This window comes from Pavona decussata, unplaced genomic scaffold (assembly GCF_977016875.1).
Source record: "Pavona decussata unplaced genomic scaffold, jaPavDecu1.1 SCAFFOLD_38, whole genome shotgun sequence".
NCBI lineage: Eukaryota > Metazoa > Cnidaria > Anthozoa > Scleractinia > Agariciidae > Pavona > Pavona decussata.
Genome location: NW_028145460.1, coordinates 1,268,786 through 1,280,621, shown reverse-complemented (window position 1 = coordinate 1,280,621; position 11,836 = coordinate 1,268,786). Strand labels below are relative to the sequence as shown.

The following is an 11,836-nucleotide window of genomic DNA, read 5'->3' as shown; positions in this document are numbered from 1 at the left end:
TTTTCGAGTTCTCAGTGCTATTAATAAAACGCTTGCACCTCTTTCTCGCCACCACGCACCCTGTATACTCCGATGATTGCGCACTGCGACGATTTGTGACTGTAAGTGGCGTCGTGGTAAGTTAAAGATGTTTTAAGAGTTTGTTGTATTTACGCCAGTCAAGTATAGAACGGGGTCACCCAACGAGAACATTTAAGGACAATACTTTAAATGTTGTCTCCTGTGTTCCTAGATCGTTTTGTGCTCTTTGAAAGACATATTTGTGTAAGAAATTAGAAATACAGATTGATCTATTCGGCTGCTTTAGCTGAAACTTTAAATTGTAGAAAGCAGTTTTAGGAGAGGATATTTTATTGTCCGAATTTATTAGCAGTTGTTGGTTCTACGAAAATGACCTTTTTTCGCAATTTTAATGACACATTTTCCCCCTTCGAAAACAACATCAATTAGTTTTCCAGTGTATAACGAAATTTTCAGCTGACATTTTGCCGAAGAAAACCGTACGTTTTGTGTACGACTAAATCCGAATTTGTGAGGCAATCAAAGCAATCAGAACAGAATTCCACCCGCGAAATGAACCATGTTGGGTGCCGCCCATGATGGAACTATAACATTCATTCTACTGACAACAAATGACAACACAGTCGTGTCAGCATGTTTCATTTGCTTTCACTGCGAAGGGCTGTTTGCTTGTGTGATCTCCATATGTCCAGTGAACCCTCGTTGCGAAGTCTGTTAACAGGGGTCATGGGCCGACCCAAAGGTTCATTTCGGTGAAAATCTGTTTGAAGTCGTAAATCACCTTAGAACTCCGGATTTAGTCTTAAAGAAAATCTAAAGTTTTCCTCGGCAAATTATCAGCCAAAAATTTCGTTATACTGTGAAACTAATTTCTTTCGTTTTCGAAGAGGCAAATACGTCCTTAAAAATTACGAAATAAGGTCGACTAGCATTTTCGTAAAGCCAACAGAAGCTTGTAAATTCGAGAAATAAGATACTAAATTAAAAATTAAATTTTTACTTAATTTCCTGAGAAAGAATTTGTGTGATTGATCAAACCAAGACGTATTTTTGTTACAGAACGATGAATCCGTAGAAATAGTATACAACTTCCGACTTCATATGTCAAAAAAAATTTGAAGGAAAGAAAGCAATAAGGTAAACAAGCTTTGTGTGGCGAGACTTATGGTGATAATATTCCACAGATTTAACAAAAGGCTGACAAGGATATATAATTTCTTTCAATTTAAGTAAATTATTTTTCACCAAGGATATGGCAGATTCTCGATTATCTTGCTCAATTTGCCTATGTCTGTCCGTTTAGTAGTTAAAGTCCCTTTTTCCGCTCACGCTTATTCTTCAGTTTCGACCTTTCTTTCATTGATCCCATATGGAACAAGAACATATTCTTTTCGATAATTAGTCGCAGCGCTCGCTTATTTTGGCCGTCGATAAAATCAGGAACTCAATGGAACATTCCGGGACATTCTGGAACAGAAATATAAACGGAATAAATTACTGAAAAATATACATGGAAACTGAAAATACGTCAAACTAATTTATATAAAAAGTCAAAATAAATCAGCTCAAAAAGAATATATGATGAATTAAAGAAAAATCTTTGTGTGAAAAGGTTATTCATCCGGCCACCAGTTCCCACTGGGTTATCAATAAAACGGAATTCAAAAGTTAAACTCAATGTGGTTGTAGTTTTTTTTTTAGACGTTATACGTTGGAGCAGTTTTTCTTACCGTTCCGTAAAACAATGGCTGATTTGGTTTAGGATTCGTTTTATCGTAAATCCTTGGATAGTCCGATAGGGCTTCGCCTGAATGTGAATGGAGAGAGCCTATAGACTTGCTTAGAAGTGCGGGTGAATAAGGTCTTGGAAGCTCCCTAGCGTTTAAACCAGGAAATGAGAAGAAATGGACTAACACAGCCAGAATTTGACTAGAGTGTTAATAAAGGACAAACAAGGACAGGTCTTAACAAGAAAGGCTGTTGAAACAATCACGCACTTGAACGATCCAAACCCGTAAACCTTGCTGAAATGCCTTATATGGCATCAAAAACAACATCGTTAAACACTCAGAATAAGAGGTCCGCATACTCAAAATGAAGAATCGGAACTCATCATGCAGAAAGGACCAGTTTAATGTCATATATACGATGGTTCAATACAACGCCAAACCCGCTACAAATACACCGGAGTAACGCAGGCCTTAAACTGTAAACCAATTTTAACACTGAAAGATGCACTGGTGGAATGCAAGCTAAATTTAAAAAGGCTAAAACACACGCGAGGGAGTATTGCAGGCTTGTCACTCTTTATTTATACAATGTGGCCGGTTGTCCTCCAGGAGAAAAACGATTTTACTCAGACACTTTGAGTTTCTTATTCTATTTAAGCTGATTTATTTTGTTTGTTTGTTTTATAATTAAGTTTGTCTCATTTTCAGTTTTCATATATCTCCGTGAATTTATTTCGTTCTTTTTTATGTTCCGGGCTAATCCTGAATGTTCCATGTGCCGTTTTTTTCGACGGCCGCTTATTTTATATCCTGAGCAGAACTCAGAAATTGAATAAAATTACAGTCAAACTTCCCGTAAGCGGACACCCTTGGGACCAGAAAAAGTGTCCGCTTAAGAGAGGTGTCCGCTTGTGAGAGGTTAAAAATGTAGTGTTTGTATGTAGCTGAAAATTTGACTAAGTGTCCGCTGACGAGAGATGTCCGCCAACGGGAGGTGTCCGTTAGCGGAGGTTTGACTGTAAAAAGTCTAAGGTAGTCTAGCGGACTTAAACTCATGCAGTCTTCCATGGTCTATACTCTTATAAGTCATAGAACGTCGTAATAAGAGTATAGACTGTAGAAAATGCCGTCGTTGTTGTTTACAATGACATGGAAAAGTAAACGCGGATTTGGCTTTATTATGCCTCGAGAAAGGGCGTTTGTTACATCTGACGTCATTTTTATTGTCTGTATTCTTATAGACAATAATTATGCGCTAATCAGCGCGCAGGAATTTTCAAAGTTATTGTAAAAAGTTCCTTTGTCATTCCGATTAGTGTATGGAAACGCCGTAAATTTTAACTTTTACTACAGTGGTTTGAAGAATTGAATAAAATGTAGGCATTAAGTGATATGACCCTCGGCTAAAAACTTTGGACATTTGATGTGATTTAATTTTTCCTTACAACATCATTACCAGATGAAATATGCGGGTCATAAGAAAACAGGAACTGATCCAAAGAGAAAATGTTTGGACTTCAAAATAAATTTTCCAAAATAGAAAGAAAGAAAACATATGTAAAGCAGAGAGGAGAATACACACGTTGATCCTGAGGGCTAAAAGATATATTCTGCTGCCTTCAGTTAATTGTGTTATTCTAAAATGTCTACTTAACCCTCGTTACCAAAAGAATGTGTTAAGCGAATTTGTGGGATCGGTCAAACGTAACCACGGTATGTTTTTGTTATAGAATGATGAAATCAGTAAAAACTAGAGATCCGAAGGAGAGAAAGCAATAGAATTATTAACCTTTGTTTGGTCGAGCGGAAAATGCAGTGAAATCAGCAAGGTAGGCCTGGGGTGAATGACCTACAAAAAAGAGAAAAACAACATCGTGGTGTTACGGGAGCCACCGATCGCAGCGATTGTAGTATATGTGAATATTTAGGTTTACGGTCCCCACCCCCTATGTTTGTATTATCGAGCACGCGCTGTGACTGTTACGATGATTGAATACACATGTTTGCACGAGCAGCAATGGTGTGTGTTGGTGGTTAAATCCGATTCAATCTTTGTTTAAATCCGTGAGACACTACAGCGATAACTACTAACCGGCTAATAACCTCAGTTATCTGGGGTAATAGGGATTATTTGTTTGTGGCCATTAACTGTTCCGTAAAACGGACAGTTTTTCGACAGCAAAGCTCTGTAAGAGAAACTGTGAGTTAGAAAAAAAAGATATTGAATTTCCAAGGAAAAATATTCTTACATTTCAAACCAAACAAAGGGAAAGCCCCGTATATAGTGTGTTGAATTTTAAGTGTTTCTTGCCTCGATTTTGACTCTGGTATTTTGTTGTGCTTAACCCATTCAACTGCAAAATACTCTTCAAAATTCTTGAAGTTTTCAAATAACATTTCTCTATTTTCACCTTCCAATTTCATTGTACTGCAGGAGCGTAACCGGGAATTGTTTGTTTTGACAGAAGTTGTAATTATAATCAGTCGACATGCGTTTCATGGGGGACTACTAAACAAGAGATGTTTGAAAAAGCAAGTTTTACAATGAGGGAATTTCGGTATTTTTTTAATGGACGACTCGAGTTTTGAATTCTGAGAAATATCATTTGATGATGTTAGTCACGTGGCACATTTCATCCAATTGTAGGCAAGCAAAAATAATTGATGGATCATAAGTCATTTCATTCAGAAACTAGAGGGTAAGCACTACTGAAAAAGGGCAAGACGATAGAGAGAACTTAAAAATAACAGGGTCGATAGAAAACACGATACAGCAGTTGAAAAAACGGTAAAACTAAAATAAAGATAAACCATCATCTGCATTGCACGAAGGATGCTGCAAACGTGAAAAGAGGCGGAACTTTAATACAGGCTTTAAGCTTAAAAAATCCTACAAGCTTTCGTTGATAAAATTCCGCTTTCTAAACCTTTCTTCAGCTTAAAGTTGCAGCTGAAAGAATCAGAACAGTCCGGGTATAAGCTTACACAAATATGGTTTATAATAATTAAAAGACCACGGAGCGATCTGGGAACGCAGAGTTGACATTTCATATATTTTGTTTAGATGTTCTCGTTGAGTGCCCCTGTTGTAATATAAATGTATTTTATGTTCTCTTAAACTGACGTCCTTACCAGTTACTGGCGGTTTTTTGAAAACACGGAGGCCACTCAACACTGCTTTGCAAGTATAACAGTAAACAGCCCCAGACTACTGTGCTTTTGTTTTATTTCTCTGGTTTCTAGTTAAGACCGTCATGGACAACACAGAGGAAATTATCCAGACGATCTTTATTGGTACATTTGTTGCCACATTTCTTTGCAACACAAGTCGAGCTCTACAAGCTATTAAGTTGTGTAAGGAATGTTTGATTCTGCTAAACAACAAAGTCCTGGAAAAACAACAGGAATTTGCTGAATTAGCATACAAATGGATATATTTATCATTGTTTGAAACTTACTGCCTTCTTAACGATCACACAAGTGTGATAGAATGTGGCAGGAAGCTGTTAGACGTTCTTCGCGAATGTGGCGAAAAATCCCAAGAAAGCAGGGTAACCTATAAACTGGCAAAATTGTACCACCTTCAAAGTAAATATCAAGAAGCAAAAAGGCTTTATAAGAAAGCACTCAGCATCATGATAAAAATAGACGAAAGGCAAGGACAATCCGCGTGTTATGGGAACCTGGGAAATGTGTATGAATCTCTCAGTGAATATGGAAAGGCCGAAACATATTACAACAACGCACTCGTGATCACAAAAGAAATTGGTGACAAAAAGGGAGAGGCAGCGTGTTATGGGAGCCTGGGAACTGTGTATCAATCTCTCGGTGAATATGGAAAGGCCGAAACATACCTGAAGAACGCACTTGCGATCACAAAAGAAATTGGTGACAAAAAGGGAGAGGCCGAGTGTTATTTGAACCTGGGGGCTGTGTACCAATCTCTCGGTGAATATGGAAAGGCCGAAACATACCGGAAAAACGCACTTGTGATTGCAAAAGGAATTGGTGACAAACAAGAAGAAGCGGCGTGTTATGGGAACCTGGGAACTGTGTATTATTCTCTCGGTGAATATGGAAAGGCCAAAACATACCTGAAGAACGCACTTGCAATCATAAAAGAAATTGGTGACAAACAAGAAGAAGCGACGTGTTATGGGAATCTGGGAACTGTCTATTATTCTCTCGGTGAATATGGAAAGGCCGAAACATACCTGAAGAACGCACTTGCGATCAGAAAAGAAATTGGTGACAAACACGGAGAAGCAGCGTATTATGGGGACCTGGGAACTGCGTATCAATCTCTCGGTGAATATGGAAAGGCCGAGACATACCACAAGAACGCACTTGTGATCAGAAAAGAAATTGGTGACAAACACGGAGAAGCGATGTCTTATGGGAACCTGGGAACTGTGTATGAATCTCTCGGTGAATATGGAAAGGCCGAAACATACCGGAAAAACGCACTTGTGATCAGAAAAGAAATTGGTGACAAACACGGAGAAGCAACGTCTTACGGGAACCTGGGAACTGTGTATCAATCCCTCGGTGAATATGGAAAGGCCGAAACATACCAGAAGAAAGCACTCGCGATCAGAAAAGAAATTGGTGACAAACACGGAGAAGCAACGTCTTATGGGAACCTGGGAACTGTATATGAATCTCTCGGTGAATATGGAAAGGCCGAAACATACCAGAAGAACGCACTTGTGATCACAAAAGAAATTGGTGACAAACACGGAGAAGCGACGTCTTATGGGAACCTGGGAATTGTGTATCGATCTATTGGTGAATATGGAAAGGCCGAAACATACCAGAAGAACGCACTTGTGATCAGAAAAGAAATTGGTGACAAACACGGAGAAGCGACGTCTTATGGGAACCTGGGAACTGTGTATCAATTACTCGGTGAATGTGGAAAGGCCGAAACATACCTGAAGAACGCACTTGTGATCAGAAAAGAAATTGGTGACAAACACGGAGAAGCGACGTCTTATGGGAACCTGGGAACTGTATATGAATCTCTCGGTGAATATGGAAAGGCCGAAACATACCAGAAGAAAGCACTCGCGATCAGAAAAGAAATTGGTGACAAACACGGAGAAGCAACGTCTTATGGGAACCTGGGAACTGTATATGAATCTCTCGGTGAATATGGAAAGGCCGAAACATACCAGAAGAACGCACTTGTGATCACAAAAGAAATTGGTGACAAACACGGAGAAGCGACGTCTTATGGGAACCTGGGAATTGTGTATCGATCTATTGGTGAATATGGAAAGGCCGAAACATACCAGAAGAACGCACTTGTGATCAGAAAAGAAATTGGTGACAAACGTGGAGAAGCGGCGTGTTATGGGAACCTGGGAACGGTGTATGAATCTCTCGGTGAATATGGAAAGGCCGAAACATACCAGAAGAACGCACTTGTGATCACCAAAGAAATTGGTGACAAACACGGAGAAGCGGGGTGTTATGGGAACCTGGGAATTGTGTATCAATATCTCGGTGAATACGGAAAGGCCAAAACATGCCAGAAGAACGCACTTGTGATCACAAAAGAAATTGGTGACAAACGAGGAGAAGCGGCGTGTTATGGGAACCTGGGAACTGTGTATCAATATCTCGGTGAATATGGACAGGCCGAAACATACCACAAGAACGCACTTGTGATCAGAAAAGAAATTGGTGACAAACGAGGAGAAGCGGCGTGTTATGGGAACCTGGGAGCTCTGCATGAATCTCTTGGTGAATATGGAAAGGCTGAAACATGCCTGAAGAACGCACTTGTGATCACAAAAGAAATTGGTGACAAAAATGGAGAAGCAACGTGTTATGGGAACCTGGGAGCTGTGTATCAATATCTAGGTGTATATGGAAAGGCTGAAAAATACCAGAAGAATGCACTTGTGATCAGAAAAGAAATTGGTGACAAACGAGGAGAAGCGGCGTGTTATGGGAAGCTGGGAACTGTATATCAATCTCTCAATGAATATGGAAAGGCAGAAACATACCTGAAGAACGCACTTTTTATCAGGAAAGAAATTGGTGACAAACATGGAGAAGCGGATAGCTATATAAACTTCGGATCGTTGTTTCGTTCTCTTGGTAAATATGCGGAGGCTAAAGAGTATCACGAGAAATCACTTGCCTTGAGCAGAGAGATAAGATGCTTAGCGTTAGAGGCTCCCTCACACCTCAACCTTGCATACGACGTCATTTCCGAAAGAAATGTAAGTTTACTAGATAATGTGTTTTCGAATCTCTTGGCATGCATTAACACGTGCGAGAGAATGCGCAGTTTTCTTGGACGCCATGACCAATTTAAGATATCTCTCTTAGACAAGCACAGTCCTTCCTATCAATTACTCAGCGTACTGTATTGTCTTGGTGTGGAAAACCAGAAAGAAGCTCTTTGTGTTCTAGAGCTTGGACGAGGCAGGGCTACGGCAGACTTAATCTCGGCTCAGTATTCTGCTCATCAACAAATACCAGTCAATCCACTGTCATGGCCTGATATTGAAAGGATCGTGAAAAAAGAAAATGACTGTAACTGTCTATACATTTCATATTGGTGGAAATATATGTTTTTGTGGGTCCTTAAAGGAAACAAACCAACACTTTTCCGTAAGGTAGACATCAACGAATGTTTTGTTCAAAGGGGAAAGGAAAGAGATGTTCAGGAAGTTTTTAGTTCCTTGAGAAGATTTAATGTTTTCAAACATGATCAAGAGCAGTACGAAGATCGATCGTTATTTTTTCCAAAAGTCGGCGACTCAGCAGATGAAGCATTGGAGGAAGGGAGCTCCGCACCTTTTCACCCAGTAGAGACCGAAGAAGAGGAAAACCTTCAACCCGTTCCAAACCTAGCCGTGTGTTACAAAATGATCATCGCTCCCGTGGCTAACTTACTTGACGAACCTGAAATCGTGATTGTTCCTGATCGCACCTTGTACAAAGTTCCATTCGCAGCATTAAAGGATGAAAGTGACAAATACCTGTCACAGAATTACAGAATCCGCATTGTTCCTTCTTTGTCGACTCTCGGGCTCATTCAGGACAGTCCAGCAGATTATCACAGTCAGACCGGAGCACTGATAGTAGGCGATCCAGACGTTGGGGACGTGCTTTACAAGGGACACCTCGAGCATCCTTGTCGCTTGCCCTCTGCAAGAAGGGAAGCGGAGATGATAGCAGAACTACTCGGAGCTGAGCCTTTGTTAGAGGAGCGAGCAACTAAACAAGCAGTCCTTCAGAGGATACCGTCTGTAAGTCTGATTCATTTTGCTGCTCATGGTCATGCCGAAAGAGGAGAAATTGCTCTTGCCCCTCAACGCCTCACTAACTGGACTCCATGCGAGAAAGACTACCTTTTGACAATGGATGACATTTCACAAGTTCAGCTGCGAGCAAAACTTGTAGTACTCAGCTGTTGTCACAGTGCACAAGGACATGTTAAAGCTGAGGGAGTTGTTGGAATCGCTCGGGCGTTCTTAGGATCCGGTGCACGCTCAGTGTTGGTGGCCCTGTGGGCCATATCAGACGAGGCAACAGAGCAGTTAATGAGTCGTTTCTACAAACACCTGGTTCGTGGGGAAAGTGCCAGTGAGTCTCTTCACCAGGCCATGAAGTGGATGAGAAGTAATGGCTATGCTGACTTGGGAAACTGGGCGCCTTTCATGCTGATTGGGGATAACGTGGCGTTTGATTTCGGAAAGTAAAGGTTTGTTTTATCTACGAGTTTTATCATTATGGGTGTTGAATGAATTATTCAAGAAAACTGTTCTATTCTCTTGGAAACACTAACGGTTCTGTGACAGGAGACCAAAAGGTACATTGTTATTGGTCTTTTCTTATTCCGTGATTTATGAACATCGTAATACGATCAACAACAATTCTACCTGTATTAAGTTAACTTATACCTCTTATACGTTCCGTTCCGTCATTCTGTTTTTGAGAGTTATATAAAAGAAATACTACTGATACAGTGTATTTGCTGAGATCTAAGAGGCTACTCAAAAATCTTCAACAAATACAGGGGTAGCGTGGTGGGAGGAAATAGACAATTGGAATTGCATTTAAGAGAATGATTATTAAAACGATTTAATCACAGTTCAAATGTTACAAAAGTATCGGAGTTAGCGAAGTAGTATTGTAACTAGCAGGCTCGCGATCCGGCGAAGTAACTGAAGTAGCGGTAGCGTTAGATTAGTTGACTATGAACAAATTCACAAAGTTCGTTTCGAAACCAACTTGAACAGACATTTTTAATTCCCAAGCCCTCCAGTTTGGTAGTTATGCGCCAGAGCTGGTAATTATTCCAGATTTCAACACTAGCCCTAAAATAAGATTTTTGTTTATCAGTTGCAGGTGTCTTGCCCAGGCCACCCGCCGAGGAGTGCCCGACAAAACAGAACGTTCCGATTTTGAAAGATAACGTCAGTAACTTGGACAGTAAACCAAAGTAGAATCACTTGCGCTGAAAGCATTGACTTATCACAGTTGTATTATATAGCGAGTTGGGCTTGCGTGCTTTTGTTGCAGTTTTCGTTGTCAAGTCGGTCTCTCCAGATTCAACTGAATTAAGAAGAGAGGCAATCCTCACAACTTTTAGGGGTTTCAGCGTGGGAATTTAATTAGGTAGCATTTAGAGTTCTCGAAATAAACACAGTTGAATTTTCGTGTAGTTATATCTTGCAAGGTATAGAATAAGGTAGACACCGTGCGTTTTCAAACTTACACCTGAATGTATGACAAAAGCAACTAAATCGTCAATCGTGTTGAACGTCTCGACAACAAAAGGATCAGGAGATGCTAGTTCCCATGCTTAGAGCGGTTTTCGATTGAGTATCGACAGGAATTCGCGTGTACTTTACTATGCTCTGTGATTGGTTAGCAAAACACGCATCACTTTTTCAGCCAATGAGAGAGCGAAACCAATCGTGACTTGCTCGCACGCGTTTCCCCGTTCTTGGTTCTTGTTATCTGGGTTTTTTTCGCATTCTGATAGTTGCTTTGTACTCTTTAAGTCTGCTGTGATTGGTCAGAGTGATCACTTAGAAATATTTACTTTGTCGTCAGAGGATTGAAATTCCCACTACTTTTTGTTAATATCGGATAGTCACAGTAATTCATTTATGAAGGAGACAAATTTGAGGAGATTTCGTATTTTTAAAGTAAAAGTATGCCGTTTACCCAGTCACTTTCGAATACATGAAACATAAAAGTGTACAGTTACGAAATCGAATGCTGTCTTGTGACACAGATAATTCAGTATCGTTCTTTATTATTCTCTTTTTGTTTATTCCCTATTCCCTTTGCACCTTCGGCTTTAATAATCGCATTTTAGTGCATGAAATCTAAAATAATTTGACACCTCTCAGAGAGAAAAGACAGTCCGGGCAGGGGGACCCAACGAGGACACTGTAGTAAAATACGTAAAATGTTGTCGCCTGTGTCCCCCAGATCGTTTTAAAGACACGGACGTTTTAGCCTACACTCTAAATTGCAGACATTTGTGGGGAAAGGAATATTATTCCCCTAATTTTCTAGCTGTTGTTACTTTCACGAAAATTCTAGTTGACATTTTTTAACGACATATTTGTCACCTCGAAAACGAAAGGAATTAGTTTCCAGTGGTACGAAATTTTGAGTTGACATTTTTACCAAGAAAATTTTCGATTTTCTTTACAACTAAATCCAAATTTCTTAGGTGATTAAGGCCATTCGAACAGATATCCACCGAAATGAATCTGATCACCAAACGTCTATCGTCGCCGAAGACAATTATTTCAGTAACACTTAGCTCTTTCACTTTTGAGAGCGCGTTAAAGATTTTGTTTTTGATGAACATTTTAAAATAGCGTAAATATGGTAAAGAGCTTTCAGCAAGTTTTCTTTTACATGATATTGATATTTGACGATGATACGTTTTAGCGAAGACAGTAGCAAGTATGTTTGCTGTCAAACAGTTGCTATAAAGTAAGCATTGAAGTATCTTACAATAATTTGTACAGGTGTTAAACTGATAATATTTTAATAAATATTTTTGGTAACTTTAGATGTCAAAGTCCTCTCATTCCCAA

General features: G+C 39.8%; 1 protein-coding gene across 1 annotated transcript; it reads left to right on the top strand.

Moving 5' to 3' along the window:
• Positions 1-11,068, top strand: LOC146483488 (uncharacterized). Its single transcript, XM_085105641.1, has 3 exons — positions 1-116; positions 4,995-9,474; positions 10,116-11,068. The coding sequence occupies exon 2, from the start codon at positions 5,006-5,008 to the stop codon at positions 9,470-9,472; it is 4,467 nt and encodes a 1,488-aa protein (XP_084961767.1). The 5' UTR covers positions 1-116; positions 4,995-5,005; the 3' UTR covers positions 9,473-9,474; positions 10,116-11,068.
• Positions 11,069-11,836: the final 768 nt, after the last annotated feature.